At 42.5% G+C, this 17,899-nt stretch overlaps 1 protein-coding gene across 1 annotated transcript; it reads left to right on the top strand.

Annotated features, from left to right (window-relative positions):
• Positions 1 to 1,074: 1,074 nt before the first annotated feature.
• On the top strand, positions 1,075 to 17,857 carry SPACA1 (sperm acrosome associated 1). Its single transcript, XM_075444961.1, has 7 exons — positions 1,075 to 1,195; positions 4,788 to 4,844; positions 8,810 to 8,911; positions 9,292 to 9,398; positions 10,159 to 10,294; positions 17,356 to 17,491; positions 17,764 to 17,857. Exons 1-7 carry the CDS (start codon positions 1,075 to 1,077, stop codon positions 17,855 to 17,857), a joined length of 753 nt encoding a protein of 250 aa, XP_075301076.1.
• The last annotated feature ends 42 nt before the right edge of the window (positions 17,858 to 17,899 follow it).

Below are 17,899 nucleotides of genomic sequence, written 5' to 3'. Positions count from 1 at the left end.
CAACCCCATGTCGGCTGTGTTTCTTTATTCTGAGGAAATGCAACTGCTGATGGAAGTCACAGAATCATAGAATCATTAAGGTTGGATAAGACCTCTAAGGTCATCAAGCCCAACCGTCAACCAAACACCACCATGCCTGCTAAACGATGTCCCGAAGGGCCGTATCCGCATGTTTTTTGAACACCTCCAGGGATGGTGGCTCCACCACGTCCCTGGGCAGCCTGTTCCAATGCCTGACTACTCTTCTAGCACGGAAATTTTTCCTAATAGCCAATCTAATTTCCTAATATCCAATCTAAAGTCATGCTCACTGAGGAGGAAGTTCTCTCCCAGGCAGCTTGGGACATCTGCAGAGGCTTTCTGAACGTCCAAAGTGGTGACCGCAACATGGTTTCTGTGCAAAACGTGGGAGCACCGCTTGCAAACACTGTTTTTTGGCTGGTGGGGATGCTTATTGCAAGCAGGCTCTTCCATTCTCCACCTGCTGGCCTGGCGTCCCACTCACAGTCACAACTGTCGTCCAACACGCCCGTCGCACGCCACTGCCCATTTCCAGCTCCGAAACGCAGGCGCATCAGTCTGCACAGCCCCCCTTTGCACGGGGCTCTGGCAGATGGGGGGCTGAAAGGTCCCGTCGAAAACCGAGGAGAATATTGTAAGAGGCAGGAGTCAGCCACGAAGATTTGGATCCAAACATGCCTCTTCTGGACTTGGGAGCAGCAAAAGCTCTGGGTGCAAATGCAAACGGTATTATCCAGGACTACCTTCAGCAGGTAGCCGCAGTTTGCCACCCATTTTATCAGGAAGCAGGGTTTGCCCTCCAGCACGCCGGTTGGACCTGAGCATCTCAGAGGTCTTTTCCAACCTCAATGACTCTATGCGAGCGTGGTGTTCCCCGTCACCAAGCCGCACGCTGCTCCCACCCCCGCCGCCTGCTCCAACCCACGGCCTCCCCCCGGCAGCCCCGCCGGGGCCGGGCCCTCTGTGACGCGCCGGGGGTTGCCGGGTTCGGAGCGGGGTGGGCCCGGAGCCGGGCGGGCGCGGAGCGGGGCGGCCTGCGGAGCGCGGGGGCTGATGGCGCCGCGGGCGGGCGGCGCGGCGGGGCGCCTGGCCCTGCTCCTGCTCCTGCTCCTGCTCCTGGCCCGGCCGGCGGCGGCCGCCCCGGACGACAGCAGCGCGGAGGCGGCGGAGCCGGGTGAGGTGGAGACGGGGTCCTTCCCCGAGGGGCGCGGGACTCCCCGCAGCCGGGCCGGCCGCCCGCTTACGGCTTCTCCGGCAGAGCCGGCGGTTCCCGCTCCCAGCGAGGGGAGCTTCCCCCTTCCCTCCCCGGCCCGGCTCCCCGCTCCGGAGGCTGCGGGGAGGCCGGGTTTCGTGTGGAGAGCAGATCAATTTGAGTCGCGCTTCCCCAGCAAGGCTTAACCACCGCAGCGATGTCTGCTCGGTGTCGTCTGCCGGCAGCGGGAAGGTGTCAGGGTGTCTCCAGCGCCTTAGTAAGCCGTGCGGCATCACGGGGGCCCCGCTGACGGAGAGCAGACGGGGAAAGCGCTCCAGATCCGCTCGCTCCAGGGCTGCTTCCCGCTCTGGTAGCCGAAAGCGTGGGCTACGGAGAGCCGGAGACGCGCAAAGCCCCTCCGTCAGTCATCGAGCGCCGAACCGCGTGGCTTCATGGCCGATGCGTGGTCAAGTGGAAAGCCAGGTGCCCATGGAGAGCTGGGGAACCGGCATCCCCTTGGCCGCCCCTCGCGTTATCCCCTCGGGGAAGGGGCAAGTGCCGCTCCCCTTCCCCTCTGCGCTTGGGCCTTCGGGACCACGAAGGTGCTGAAGCCACCACGCTTGGCAAGAAGGAGATGCCCAACTCCGGAGCGAGCGAGTTCCCCTTGCAGTCCGCGGCCGTGGCTTCGAGTGCTCTCTCATCGACGTTTGCAGGAGGGCTGCCCAGGGCTTTTTAAGTGTTTATCAAAATATTCTGCACTTATGCTGGGATGCAGCCTGTAATTAAAATGGTGGAGGGTGGCAAAGATTTCTCTTCGATGTAGGTTTTACGAGGCTTCCAAATGTAGAGATGAATACAGACTGCCTTTGCTGGTGCTAATTGCAGCCCCCTGACAGGAATGTAAATGCAGTTCCTTAGCACATTCTTATCTCAGCATGTGTGGGATTTACATATATAACTCCTATTAATGCTAATGGCAGCTACAGACATAATTCTTTTTGCATAGGGCTGGCACTATATTTTTATCTGAACCTGATGCAACTGGAACCAACCATCTTATATAAGTGGAAAGATCTGTAGCTTCTTACCGGAACCTTTCTGAACATTCTGGTTCATTGGAAATGTATGGAGGAAATGCAAGTAAAGGAAGCAATCCAAAACTTTGTATTGTGATACCGGCATGGGAGGTTCAAAACATTAATATGAAAAGTGTTACATTATCCAGAGGATTATCGATGAATCTGATCCTGTTTCCCTGAAAGTTTCTTTTTGTTTTTTTTTTAAATTTCATTACATCAGAAATCAAGATTGGTGATTCCTGATTAACTTGTTAATTTAGAAACAAAGAGCTTTTAATGTTTAGATGTGTTTAAGGGTTTATTGGAGTATTACTACTTAGAAAATACAGCATCTTTTTTATTTAAAGCTAGTCAGTTCATCATGATGAATCTCTGTCAGAGAGCCATGTTGCGCGTTACGGTGCTCCTGAAGCCTGAAGGGGTATCATGGTTGATATCTTCACCTATAATTAGGAGAAGTTTGCTTTCACTGGTTAGCCAAGTCCCTCGACCTTCTGTTAGTAATACCTGAAGTTTTGTGTCTCTTCTTGTTTCTAAAGCTTTTTCTTCTTCTGTTTTTTAAAATTTGTGTCTGGATGGGAAATAGCTTCTCCTTTCGGATATGATGACAACCTGCTGTGGCTACACTCAGCTTGCCACCTCAAAATAGAATTACAGTAATGCCTGCTTTCAGGTTAGAGGTTTGGGGCTCGCCGTAAGCTGATATGAATTGTCAGAAATCTATTGAGTTGGAAATTTACATCATCTGAAGCTGTCCTAGCCCTCCCTCCCATTCACTTTTGCATGTTTACATTTATGCTGCGCAAGCGAACAAGCGCAACTCATGTTGTACCAAGCTGAAAACAGACATTTTTAAACAGGACTGTATTTAGACTGCAGACAGGGTCCTTAAGTCCTCCTCCTCCTCTCTGCTGTGCTGTGGTAGTAGTCGTTAGACAAGACTGCTGAGTGACTGCCCCGTTAATTTAAAAGAAGCTAAGGGAAACATGATAGGATGTCCATGGTGGGGACCATCTTCTAAAGAAGTTGTTATTTTTTAAGGCTCCTTAGAGATGGAATCTGAGCACTAGCTATTTTAAAGGTTGTCTCTGTTTTCGTAGGATTTTAATCTTATCCTCTTTTTCCCTATGTTTTGGCTAAGGTTGGATTTTTTATCATTCAACTGGATAGTTAAGTTATTGTTTAAGGATTGTTGTGCGTATGCTAGAAGACTGTTCTGACGTGCACAGCTTATATGCTGAAGTAAATGTCAAAACCATAGAGACAGTTAGAGATAACAGAAGAATAAGATTTTGATGGCTCATTTATAATGTTGGGAAAAAGAGTTCGGTATCAGTGTATCATTGTGGAGAATGCACTGTGCTGCTGTAGTGTTAAATCCTTTACAATGGAGGAATAAAGGTTTTATATTTATATGTCACTGACTGCAAGAGAAATGAATCCGTTCCTTTCAACCTGAGAAATTTAAAGTTTTGGATAGTGTGTGAAAAATGTAAATGTTACTCAGAGATTTAGTGGCAAGAAGTGATATATAAACTTGTATTGCTGCACAGAAATAACATTTTGTAAACATAAATCTTGAATATAAAAAACCGAGAGACAGTGAAAGCAAACTTTACATTGGTAAGTATTTGTTATCAGAAAAAAAATAATCCGAGTAGGTGGGACTGGCAAGTGTAGACTTGTAAAAACAGTCATAGTGACTTTCTCTTTGCATTTGGAAGAATTTAAAAGACCTATTGCTTATTTAATGAATAATTTCCAAAGGAGCTTCACTAAGTTAGTTTCTTTATAGAACAGTTACTGTATCTCAGTATGTTCATAAACAAACATTCAAATTGTATGCTATTAGGAATAAAATATATAATCCAGATTTGAATCCCAGATGGAGATGAGAACCTTTTGCTTTTGTACATTCTGTGAAACCCATTCTGTAACCTCAAAGTACCATTAAAAAATGGAAGGAACCCAATCACAGTGATTAAAAGCCCAGTACCTAATTAAAATACGGTACCTGGTTGACTCATCTTTGTGCTGGCTGTCTAAACCTGACCTTGAAGTGTGATGGGGAAAAAACCATGTGGGAAGGCGTACGTCAGCCAGAAAGAACAAGGAAATGAGTTAACTGAATATTGTTTAATGAACATTTTTCTTAACTCTTCTCAGGGAAAACCTGTAATTTGCATAGAACCTAGACACTACACTTCCCAGAGCATTCAGTAGGCTAACACCATAGGCTGATTTATAAGAAAAATACATTTTTTCCTTTTAAAGAATCTTCTTAAGGTTTAAACATGAATGCTACTCACACAGGATTTTATGATAAATTTTTCATAAATGTCTTGTTTTTCTAGTCTAATTAGTGAACGCAAAAATGTTGGCAAATTTCACATTTCAGCTAAAAAGTAGTAAAGAATTCAGGGAGTGAGTTTCCTGTTAATTGGGCATTTCCACTCCTGTCGTATTAGAGATGTAACTTTAGATTTTGTGTTCAGGTCTGAATGCCACTGTGTCCACGGAACTAGAATTTGGAGAATGCACAGTTACATGTGGTAAGTAGCAAAGCAGATGAATTAAACATATTGTCATTTGTTTAGGGGAAAAAAAAAGTGCTAACTGTAGCAATTTAGCAGTTGTAATTTGCTTGCCCTCGTTCACCTCTCATTGATTTCAATTGCCAATAACTATAATTAACAAAAACAATCAGGCTGATTGTCATTAGGAGTTTAGGTCAGATCTCTTGTTTTATTAATTTCACAGCCTGCAAGCTCCTATTTTAAACCAGTTCCCTACGTTTATTGGCACATGAGCTGCCTTCCCCAAAGTAACAATTTTCGCTATTTGTGAACATCTGTGAGATGTTCAGAAGATGAAAGATCTTCTGATGCTTCTCACAGATGTCTTCCCACATACAATATTGCCAAAAAATTGCTTGCCTGCAGTAGCCTGTTCTGTATTCCACATTTATACAATTTATAAATTGTGCAATGGAGAGGAGAGGTATCATTCTGGAGTAGGAAGAGAGAGAGGAAAAATGAGATGAGGCTTAAGAAGACATCTCTGCATTTGGGCTGATGATAGAAACTGCTGTGAGGTGGTAATTAAATTGCTTAGGAAGCAGTCTTAAATCAGAAATGCTATTATTTGTTTTCAGAACAAATTTAGCTTCTCATAAGACCACATTAAAAACAGAGACGAGTATTTGCCCCCATCAATCTGACGTTTTCTAGAGTATGCCTTTTTATTTTTTCCAACCACTTTTTCGTATTTCCAATGATGGAGCTTCCTTGATTGCCTCCTGTTTCACATCTTAGGACATTATGGGTTTAGGGAATTTTTTTTTTCTTTGATATACTTCAATATTTCTCTTTCTTCATTTCATAATTTCAAATCTGCTTATATGTTCTGTATGCAGATGCCATATATGTATCCCCAGACTCTTAATAACCTCACTTGCTCTGATGCACACATCTTTTGGATACTAAGAAACCGTTCCTTATGTTCCATCCCTCTAGCAGATGTCTCAAATGTTCTGTGTTTCCAGGCAATTTCACTACATTTTATCTCTGTTTTATCTTTGGTCCCTCAGAGCTGATGTTGTGGTGGGTTGACCTTGGCTGGCTGTCAGGTGCCCACCAAGCTGCTCTATCACTCCCCTCCTCAGCAGGGCAGGGGGAGGAAATAAGATTAAAAACTCATGGGTTGAGATAAAGGCAGTTTAATAAAGAAAAAGCAAAGGCTGTGCGCAGAAGCAAAGGAAACAAACAAACAAAATTATCTCTACTTCCCATCAGCAGGTGATGCCCAGCCACTTTCTGGGAAGTAGGGGCCCAGTACGCATAGCGGTTGCTTTGGGAGACAAACAGCTTAATAAAAATGCTCCCCTTTCTCTCAGCTTTTATTGCTGAGCACAATGTCTCTGGTATGGAATATATATAATATACTGGTCAGTTGGGGTCAGCTGTTCCGGCTGTGTCCCCTTCCAGCCTCTTGCCCACCCCCAGCCTATTGGCCTTTGGGGGGGTGTGGGGTGCGAAGAGAGAGCCTTGATGCTGTGGGAGCACTGCTCAGCAGTAGCCAAAACATCGGCGTGTTATCAACACCTCACCAGCCACAAAGCACAGCACTATGAAGGCTGCTATGGGGCATGTTAATACCGTTCCAGCCAGACCCAATACAAATGTTTAACCCCTTTAATAGTACAAATTACTTAGTCTTACTGACGAATTAGGAAAGGGAAGCTCTAACAAAAAAGAAAAAGGCATCATCTCGTATCTGGCATCACCTTACATCTGGAGTTCAGATCATGTTTGTAGCCTTCATTCTAGCCTAGGCTGTTCAATGCATGGCATGTTTGTCTGTTGAAAGGCTGAAAGGTAGCTTTTTGGTTCTTCCAGTAAAGCTGTAAACACTTTGTCTCCTTCATATTCCTTCTTATTCCCTAGTTTGATCTATCTAGCCCTTTATATTTTTTGCTTTCTGAACGGACTCCATTTTCTTCATTTTTTCCCTGTAATCCTGTGGCTCAGATCCATTATTCCTTTATTCATAGTCCAGGTTTACAGAGGCATTAAGGCATAATTAAAGCATATGTTAATGATGTCTTGTCATACTTGCCTCAAATTTGCCTTAGTCTCTTTGTGGTCTAATTGTTTTGGCCACTCTTACCTCTTAAATTTCTCTCATAACTGCTGGTTTTGTACTGCTAAGTATTCCGTTCTTTGTGGATCATCCCTCTTCACTCCCCGCCCTCCACCAGACTATTAATTTAGGTTTCTATAGGGTGAATTGTATTTGGGTAATTTATTTTACTGCACTGTGGCCAGTTTTCTGCCAGGTTAACTTGTATGACTTGTTAAGACTTCATTTGTTAGAGCATCTCAGTAGATTAATTTCATCATCATTGGCAGCTACTAAGGAGAGGTGGGAAAAGGAAACACGGGAATGAAAAAAAGAGCTGTCCAAAAGGAGGAGACAGAGGAGTATCAAAAGAACTTGCAGATGTAATTAAAAGAGCTTTTTCGTCAACTTTTTGAGTGTGATGTACTTCCTAAATTTTAATATTCCCGTAGGTAAGACGCAGTGAGATTTTTCCTGATCAATGTGACTACAGTTGGTCGAGCGCCCAGATTTTATCAAGCCAGCTTTCTGGGTTTTCATAGGTTTCCTGTCTTTTTTGTTAGCAAAGGACCTACATGGTACTGAAGAAAGAGAAGTGCCTTTAATAAAAGTGTCAGTTCACTGCCATTTACACCTCTGTCTCTGCATCCATGAGATGAGACATTCTCTGGAGCGGAGAATGATCCTCGTTTTGTGTCATTTTCAGTAAGTGGTGTTGTCTCCCTCTGTCACTTGAAGTACTGTTTCACGAGTTGCATGACATCTCTGAAACATTCTGAAATCCACTGGTTTATATAATACGCACTTAAGGAAGGCGGATATATTATAGATTAAATATTCAAACCAATTTAATATTTATTATTCTACTGCAAAGGGAGTTTAACTCTCCTCTTTCCATGCCTCTTAATAAACAAAATGCTTGTGGAAAAATGGCCAAACCTTCAGTGTTTACTGGGCCTAAACATATTATTCTTGCCTCCCCCACAAGCTATGTCATTCCAATGAACTGTGTACATGTTGTTTGGCAAAAACAATTATAACACTTGTTTTGAATTTGTTCGTAATTGTTAAAATGAGGATGTTCCCATTGAAATGCTGATAGTGAGAGTGAACTTTTTTTCTTTGCTTCCTTGAACACTGCATGGGAATTTTTCTTAACTTTACACGCTCGTGATATAGGTTATCTCCTGTTCTTTGTCTTCAGTAGGACCCTCCAGGTTGCAGGTGGCCCTGGTGGCCAACACTTGATTTCCCCTGTGTCTCATGCAAAGCCCTATGTTACTGACCACCAGCCTCTGTGCTCTGAGAGGCTTCTTTGTGGAGGCTGTTGGTGGGATTCCTGTATCGCTCACTGTTGGTCACCCCTAGGTAACTTCAGACTCCCCAGACTTGGTGCCAGGAGGTTTTTAGCGCCTTCAGTTTCTGTTGACCTTGGTGGGAGTTGAAGACACTCAGACAGTCACAAGACTGGAGGCAGACTGAGTTGGCAGTCTGTACTGGATTCTCCGTGCCATCTGATTTGAGCATTTAAAGGCCACAAGCCTGAATGCTGTAATATTTAAACTGAATTAACTGTTTTGCAGAACATAAATTAGTTTCATTTCAAATTCTTTTTCTGTAAGAAAAGTTTTGAATTCATTTTGAATTCTTTTTCTGACACATGATGATTCTAAGAATCTGGCTCCCTACAGCGCAGAGTCTGACAGAAGTAGATGTTGTCTTGAAATCTTAGATACCAACATGGGATAGCTTTAGCAGGCACTCTGAGAAGATCTGTTTTGCCTGGTATTTGGTAGATAGATCACATTAACATCCAGGATAAAGAAAGAGAAAGCAAAAACAGAGTTTGAAGGAAATGAAGAAATGCAGAGTGAAAGATCATTTTTTTCCCCCAAAGGTATTGGCATTCGAGAAGTTCTGTTAACCAGTGGATGCCCTGGAACCGAAGCAAAATGCATTGTCCGCGTGGAGGAATGCCGGGGGCCAGTAGACTGTGGATGTAAGTGGAACACTGTGATACCATAATCTAGAGCACATAAGTTGATTCGAAGGAAACATCCTTATTCTCTTTTAGTGTGGTGGAAATGGAATGAAGTGATTGCATTCCACCCTCCAATTACCCTGTTAAGCAATCCAGTAATGCTTCAGATCTCACTTCTGTACTGATGTGCGCTTGATTTCAAGTCCCTGTAAAATACCGTTTTTCTGCTATGTACTTTGTTCTAGACATTAGACCAAGCAAAAAGTATTTGAGGTAATTTTAAGGGAAAGGATAATTTCCAAGTAACATTCTGTGGTTTGGAGAATTACGAACTTTATGATCTATACAGAGGTGTTTCGTGTAGTTGACAATGTACCTATTAAAAATTCCTTCCACAGGGGGAATACCAATTTCTGGGGGGCTTGCCTGCGTGAAGATGCCTTGTATTTATATACCTCCTGAAAATCGATTTAAGTACGTTTGGAAGATGTTAATTCCAAACAAGGTGAGTAACTGAACCCCACTTTGTGCAGCAAAATTGTGTACTGCATGTATTTACCACTTGCTTCATCTGAATTGTACAGACTTCTGAGCAGATGATTTCCTTTGCTGCAAATAAGCCCTGATTTCTCACTGGCGAGTTGGTAATACAAATACTTGCATGGCTCTGCTCCTTTATGTAGCTTCAGTTTCCTGTTTATGTGGGACAAACAATAATTTTAGAGACTAATCACATGTTTACTGTCACTTCAGAAAAATGGGACATAGTGGCTGGTGAGTGTATACATGTCAGCAAGTCACAACCACGTTTCCCCCCAGTTTTTCAGGTAGGAGGTGCTGAAGAGATGGGAGGAATTTTCCCAGGGGCCAAGAGGTCCTGACAGGCTGAAAGCTGCTGGAGCACTTTTCTGCGCATCTGACACGATGCAGCTCGTCTTTGCAGATCTATTTGAAAGAATACAACTTTTTTTTTTCTTTTCTTTTTGTACGGCTTTGTTTTTTTTCTTCTTTTCTTTTCTTTTCTTTTCTTTTCTTTTCTTTTCTTTTCTTTTCTTTTCTTTTCTTTTCTTTTCTTTTCTTTTCTTTTCTTTTTTCTTTTCTTTTCTTTTCTTTTCTTTTCTTTTCTTTTCTTTTCTTTTCTTTTCTTTTCTTTTCTTTTCTTTTCTTTTCTTTTCTTTTCTTTTCTTTTCTTTTCTTTTCTTTTCTTTTCTTTTCTTTTCTTTTCTTTTCTTTTCTTTTCTTTTCTTTTCTTTTCATACAGCTAGACAGCACACGTTCTTCCCAACGATTCCGCTGTTATGGAAGTTTGCAGAGATACCCATTCGGTTACTTTCCAGTGTGAAACTCAAGAAAATGGAAATAGAATTGCCTCTATAAAATACACAGTCTACGCAACAACTGGTGAGCTCACAGAGATGCTTACATGCTTCTAGTGATATGGCCTTGTGTTTTTTATGTTGTACTCAATCTTTGTAAGATTGCATGTCACCACCAGTATATGGGCAGGAGCTTGTGCGCTGTGGTAATGACTGCCATGAAATGCAGGCCGATAAAAGAGACATATAAAAGGAAATGACAGAACGGGAATGAAGAGGTTCCTTATGGTAGGAATGAGTGTTTTCTTTATCCTTTGTAAAAGTTCAAGCTAAAATAAGGACGTTTTCCTATTACCTGCTTATTGTTTACGACACCCAGGTTGGTTAACATAAGCCACGTAGCACCATCAGCATGGGATTTGCAATTAAATCTCCTTTCCACTTTGATACTAAAACAGGAGAACAACCTTTTGGGGTTTTTCTTTTCGCAGCCGTATGGAATTTGCTTATATACAATGGATTTAGCAAAATTTAACATTAAAAATGTTCTCCAGCACTATCTTTCTCATCTCCTCTGCTAATAGGATTTTTGCTGACTTCAGCAGGAAAGGTAGCAGTGTGCTGATTTTCTCAAACCATGGGAACAGCCATGTGGAAACTTCATCTTTCCAAATCAGAGAAAGGGTGAAAGTGCCTCGCTCATCAAAATTTGAAGTTTTTCCTGAAATAATGTGGATTCAGGTCTTATGCAAAATTATGGCAGACTAGAAAGAAAGAAATCCTTGGAGATACCACTCCCCATGTTTCTCGCCTGGATGTGGTTTACCTAGGTAAAACTGTCCTGGGAATCCTGCTTTTTTTCTTCTCTCTTCAGTAAGATAGGCTATTTCCTCTGTCTCGATTGAGGTCCTTTCTGCCGTTGTACAGTAACATGGAATTTGTTTATTCATTTTCTAAATCCATCTGGCAGTCACAAAACACCCAAAGCTTATTTTTTTTCCTTCCCCTTCTCCCACTATTCAGTCTCTACATTCCTTTTTGTAGAGAGGAAGCTTCATTTTTGAGACCTGAATTAGCAGAGCACATAATCTGTTTTAGGCTTAAGCACGCAAATGGTCTCATTGACTTGAGTCGGTGAGTCATCAATAGCACGACTCACACTCTTGTGTTTAAGCTGTGGCTGAGTGGTCTTGGTGAAAAGTGGTCAGATGAAACCAGATGAAACCTGCTCCACAGACATCCCTGCTGAGAACTTCTTGCAAGGATCAAGACTTATTGGTTCAGAAAATATTTACGACCATACAGACATCTGAGGAAGACAAGCTCTAAGGTTTATTAAGTAGCTTAAAAGGAATGGGTTGTTCTGCTTAGTGCCAGATCAGAGTCCTTTGGCTTGGTACTGAGGTGTGTAGATGCCCAAAGGAGTTTCTGGGCTTTGCTTCCTCTGGAGTGACATTGTTTGAATTTCAGAAATTATTAACCGTTAATTAGTATATGGAAGAAGTTCCCAGCTGCAGTTTTAATTGAGAATGGACCAGGACTTTCATCATACAGATTTAGTTTTGCTCACTGTGGATGGTCAGAAGTCTAGCCAGATCAGAAGATGGCATTTACTTTTCCAACAGGATCAGGAGGAAATGAGAAAGATCCTTCTGACAGCATCAATGGACACGACAAGACTCCTTGTGTTTGGATGCAGATTTTCTTAGCTGCTGCCTTGTATTTTGTACAGCTTCTCTGTTCTCTGGGAGCATGTCTGGCAGCACTGTTCAGACTTTGGAAAGGGGTAACATTTCTGCCCACGGTACAATGGTGCCTTTCCCAGTTCCTCATTAAAAGACTTTTTGAAATGAGGGTTGGGTAATTTGAGACTTAACTTTATCATCCCTGTCAAGCAAGATGGTTTCTCTATCTACTCTGAAAAATCTAAGTCTTTCTGTTGTGAAAACATCATTTTCTTTCCCATTTCTCAATCCGGTCTCCAAGCTGAAAGCCCCAGCCTCTCCTCACAGGGGCCGTCCTGCAGCCCCTTGCTGCCTGGGCACCGGCAGCTAGTACAGCAGGCCAAGCTGTCCGTGGGGAGAGGGTCTTGTGTGGTGTTTGAGATGTGTATTTGAACCAGCTGAAAGGACAGATCAGTTTCAGTCAGGAAAAGAGTGGGTCCTCTCTGTTACCTCCTAAGTTACTTTTGGTTTTTTTAGTCCAACTGAGGCAATTCCGACCATCTCTCTGCCTCACTCAGGTTAATAAGCTTAAGTTTGTGTATTTCTTCATGCCAGAGCTACAGGAAGGGGCAGGAGAAGTAGAAATGCATTTGCTTCATGGCTGGCCTTTCTTCTGGACACTTTGCTAGAGAGAAAACCGTGAAGTCATCAACAGAGCTAAAAATTATCAAAGCAGCTGATAAGGGGTGAAGATGTTTGCTTTTGTCTCATCCTTCCTCCTTCCCAGTGCTCTGATGTTTACCCACGTGAACAGCGGTGACCAGATTCAGCAACACTGTCTGCAAGCCTGGCCCCAAAGCCACCACTTGAAAACACATAACGTGACACCTTCTGCTTCAGATTTTGAGGTGTGGGAGGTGGGAGGAAGGGAAGATGTTGCAAAAAGGCAAGTAAAACCTCACAGGAATTTTTGTCTATTTGCCATGTGGCAAAACATCATACAACTTAATTTTAAATCTGTGCACAGAGAACTTCCATGTGTCCTTTACCAGTGATCATTGCGCTTCTCAGTGACCTTTTGATGAACAGTTGTAATGACCTTTTTGCATAAGTGAGTGGTCTTTAGTAATTTGGCTCTTCCTTTTATTTTCAGAACTGTTCAGATCTATGGGTTCTCTTTGTCTTTTATAGCAAGAGAAACATAACAGGGGGAAAAAAAAAGCATTTTATCTTAATCAAAAATTATTGGGATCTCTGCAAGGAAAATCCCATCCTTTAATAACTGACATTTCTATGTGTCCTTCTTACTAAATCACTACCCTGAAACACTGAACGTTGTTGTTTCACGCTCCCGCCCATTGTGGTGTTTGATGTTTTGCGAAGACTTTGGAACTGGAAGGCGGTTTATTCAAGTTTGCTAATAATAGTCCTGTGAGGAGGGAGGACTCTGCAAGGGAGGAATGCGAGAGCAGAGAAGGATCCTCATTAGGATGCTATGTGAAGGGTGTCAGCCTACTGAGATCCCAGCTGTGCTCCAAGCTCCACGCTTCTCATGAGCGAGAGAGCGAGCTTGGGGTGTGTGTCTGGTGGCACTTCTGTGAAGGTGATGGAGGCAATAGCATTTCTGTGTCTCAGAGGCCATTCTAGCTCCCATCTCTCTTTGGTTCATTTCTTGCTGATGACTTCAGTGCTAGAACTTCCTTGAGAGAGAAAAGTCACACCTCTGTAACCGGCTGCTGTACAAATGTGTAATCGGCATGGCCAAGTTGTCCTTGCACTTGCACAGAAATGAAATGGGGAATCCCAGTACCCAAGTTTAACAGCTTGGATCTCCTCTGTGTGTATGTAATCCTGCTGTCCTGTTAGCATATATCCATCCATTTTTAATACACAGAAAAAGGCTTATAGATAATCTAAAAGGGAAACAAAAAAGCTATGCATCACCACTATATTACGGGGGAGAAAAATGGTCTGCAGAGGCAAAATCTCATTCCTCTCTGCCAAACTGATACGTACTTTCTGGATCTGAAAACTGGTGGAAAGAAATCCTGTTGGCTCCTGGACCATATAAACAATTGGTCGAGCACATGCTTGTCGATGGAGCACTGCTGTACAGTCAACAACATCATCTAGGAGGAACTCCAGCTCAATGAAAAACCCAGAGGAAGAGGAGGATGAAGAGGAACAGTCCTGCTGGCAGAAGTAGTGGGTTTCCTTTGGACAGAAATGGTGCTGAAAAATCAGGTGTTCCACTTTCTTGATGTGTATGACTTACATGACTATGAATCTGCTTCTTACTGAAGAAAGGACTGAATAAAATACAGAGACAGAATTTGTATTGCTGATATTTTCTGGAGGGAAATGCTAGCAGTGGTAACAGATGCTTCTGAATGACTTTGGATTTAAGCAAATTAAAGGGAAGAGAATTTCGTGAAGGCAGAGGACAGTCCAGAGATGCACCGCACTGCATAGAAATCAAAGCAGCTTTGTTAAACTGCGGTATACAACACAAATGTAGTTGTTGGGCCACACTGCAGCAGAGTATGGGCAGCTATCCTGCTCTGGCATTTGGTGTGAGCGACGTATGTGATCTATCTCTTTCAGCCCAAGTAAGAAAGCAGTAACTTTCTAGGGTCCTATTGTTCTGATAGCACAAAGAGGATAAAAAAGCTGTCAAGCTTCTTAGCAGCTGGTAATAGTCATGCAGATGACACTTTCGGTTTCCTTTAATCCAGCCTGTTGTCCCCCCATTGGCATAGCAGGTACGGACTGGGGTGGAGGGATTGTGTGGTGCTTGGACCATTTGAGCTGTTGGAAAGGCTTCCACAAGCCATAACCAGCACAGTCTGGGGTTTCTGCCACAGGGCTGGCCCCATATCAGCCAGCCCTGGTGGCTAAATACTAAATCTGAGCATTCCTTCTTTTCCTTCCTTCCTTCTTGTTCAGACTTGCACAAATAAATAAATGGATCTTCATAGTTTAGATTCAACAGTGCCTACATTCTAAGTGCAGTATCCCACCCCTGCATTTTATTTAAGTGCATTCTTTTTTTAGCTAAGATGGATATAAATAATCAACAGGTAAAGTGAGAATGCCAAACTTTCAGCAGGGTTGGAGACAATCTGCTTGAAACTATCAGTATGTTCTCAATCCCTTTTTTGTTTATAGAACCCCAGAAAATTTCCGGTGGAGGTGCACTCAATTTTAGGATATTTTTCTACAATGTAATTGTGCAATATATGTGATAGTGATTTTCTTTGTCATTCTCTATAGTGAACCACAGACCCTCAGTGGGCTGTAGACTTCAGGTTGAAACTCATTGAACTAGACTTTGAATGTTTCAAAAACGAATCGTTCTTCCTACTTTTACTAAGCTAAGTGGGCTTTTTTAAAAAGTTGGTGTAAATACATCTTTGTAACCCTAACTATAAGCTGAAAATGTTTTTAAGGCATATTCTGGCTGTGGCAAAATTCTCACTGACTAATTGGGAGTGTTGCCTGGACTTTAGGAGTGCAGTCAGGGACTTAAAAGTGCACCAGATGTGAATCAGTCTCTGCTCATTGTAAACCAGCTTATTGGGAAGCTGCTTTTCTGCCTGCATTTTAAACACCTGTGTTTACTTGGAAGGTATCCCCTCTGTATTATCAGGTTGTCTCTCGGGCAGCTCTGGTTCTTGACTAGTGGAACAACTTCTTGCCTAGGAAGAAAATTTGAGTAGATTAGGTATGGATAACAAAACTTGCTTTTCTCTTCAGCAGGCTCCTGTTATAGCCTGTAAACAGAGGTATTCTTAGAGCTCTAAATTCACATCTTGCCAAGGGGAAAATATATTACATTAATGAAACTGCAAAATCAAAGATAATTTTCATTAAGCTCCAAGCCCCACAACTGCATGTAATTCTAAAACAGTCTGGTCAGTGAAGTGAATTAGTCTAAAAGCAGTTAGCTATACAGTGTATGGAAGCCCCGGTACTCAGACTTAATATGTATGATATTCTCAGCCAGTTCACCATTCTTACCTGTCCTGTATCTTGCAGAAAGATCAGGAGAATCCTGTAGATGAGCTGTGGTTTAAGATATCGGAATGAAAATTCTGCGATGCAGGAAAATGAAACTCAAATGGTGGGATGGAAGAGTTGCTTAGATACTACAGTGATGACGGTGGCACAGGACCTTATATAGATGTAGAAATGAAATAGAAATAGAAATAGAAATGGTTTTCCCGCAGTCATTCTGCTACGCAGAATTCCTACCAGCATGGACATGAATTTTGCATACCAGTCAGCAATGAGATAGCACCTTACAGTTTTAGAAACTATATGAGGGAAAGTGAAAGATAAATTAGGGTTGGCTTGTGTAAAATCGCCAAAGCTGGAGGGATCTGGGAAGATGCCTGACGGTTCATTGATTTGGTTAGATGTGACTGAACAAAGAAGGTCAATTAAATTTCACAACAAGGTGACTCGGTTCAGTTTCCAGGCATTTCTTTATCCAGTGTCAAAAAACAGATGGGGGGAGCTGGTTGGACATCTTCAGCATTTTCCACTCTTCCTGGATTGTTTGTTAGAGTCATCTCCTAACTGGTACGTCTGGTCTTAGAGAAATGCCCTAAGTAACGGCAGGGCCCTCAGTTTTCTTAGGTGATGGCTGAAGAGGTTGCAGCATTACAAAATGTGTTTTTACTTTATGTCCTTGCTACATTTTTCACTTCTCGGCTTCATGCAGTTGCTCCTCACTATGCATTTCTGGGCCATGCAAAACAACTCCTTTCCATGCTCAGTGGTTATTTGCTTTAAATAAAAGCTTTGCGGACCTAGATAGAGACAGGGAACTGAAAAGCAGCACTTAAGTCCCTGAATCCGGTCTTTTGTTAGCATACTCTCTTTCGGCTTCATTATTAGCATTATTACTGCTGCAATTACCATTGTTAGAATTCTTCTGCAGCACAGTGGTGCCTTGGTGCCTCAGCCCTGGGTGATGGAGCACCTGGTACCGGGCACAGAACAAAGAAGTCAGCCTGCCCTGAGTGGCAGACAGCCTGTGGTAATTCTTCCGTCTTTCTCGTTCATGTATCTTACATGGACATGTCTTGAAATCTTACATTAAAGCATTTCTTAAAGCAAAATGATTGTTATATTAGTCATTCTTAACATGTACCAAATAGATACTTTTCCCACTTTTAATTTTTTCCTTGTCTTTAGGAATTGCAGTTCTTTGTGTTTCACGGCTGTTGAGTGACATGTATCCCACTCCACATGCCTTGATCTCCATTTCTTTGCATCTTACTTGGTTAGATACACCTTTGCAAAGAAGGTATAAAATTCTGCTATTCTAACTTTTGCTGATTCAGTAAGAGCCTGGAGGTTGTCAGAGATGTCAGAGAGCAAATAATTAAGACCTGCTCCTTTTTAGTCCTGTCCATCAGATGAAATTCATTTGAAAATTTGAACATAATAATGACTGTGTATTTCTTTTCTTCAGAAATGCAAACAAAAAAATCAAGGAGAATAGAAGGAGGGCAATCAAGGAGAATAACAGCAGATGCCGTTCTGGTCTTTTCCCTGGTAACTGGAATCATTGTGGCTGTTGGTGCGATCTCTGCCATGATTATTCTGTGGTAGGTGGACAGCATGCAATGTGATTTACGTTTGATTTGATCAAAATACAGTATTACTGATGACAAACATGACCTGTGGTGAACTATTTAAGTTTCTCTCTAGTTTAGTATTTGTGTTGCCAGTAGAGAAAACAGGAACAAGCTTCTGGAGATTGGAAAGAAGTACTTTGCAAAGCACTTACAGTGACTGTGGATGGACAGGAATTATTCAGAGCAATTTATGTAAACCTGCTTAAAGGTATGTTTTTGTTTAATTCTTTTGTCCATTTCAGGAGTGTTGTAAAATCTGTTTGGGAATCAAAATCTGGACAACACAACCAAGACAAGAAACTAGCCAACAGAAGTTCACTGAGTAATGTGGAATAAATAGCCCCCTGCTCGGGATCCGCATTGGCCTTTCGAGGAATT

Source organism: Opisthocomus hoazin, chromosome 2 (assembly GCF_030867145.1).
Source record: "Opisthocomus hoazin isolate bOpiHoa1 chromosome 2, bOpiHoa1.hap1, whole genome shotgun sequence".
Lineage (NCBI taxonomy): Eukaryota > Metazoa > Chordata > Aves > Opisthocomiformes > Opisthocomidae > Opisthocomus > Opisthocomus hoazin.
This window is presented reverse-complemented; position numbering and strand designations above follow the sequence as displayed.

Bases quoted from the DNA above. Each gene is read 5' to 3' on its own strand.
- SPACA1 (XM_075444961.1), top strand. From the start codon at position 1,075: ATGGCGCCGCGGGCGGGCGGCGCGGCGGGGCGCCTGGCCCTGCTCCTG. The intron at 9,399-10,158 runs GTGAGTAACTGA...TCATACAGCTAG, and splicing joins AGATGTTAATTCCAAACAAG to ACAGCACACGTTCTTCCCAA. The intron at 10,295-17,355 runs GTGAGCTCACAG...TCTTTTCTTCAG, and splicing joins CACAGTCTACGCAACAACTG to AAATGCAAACAAAAAAATCA.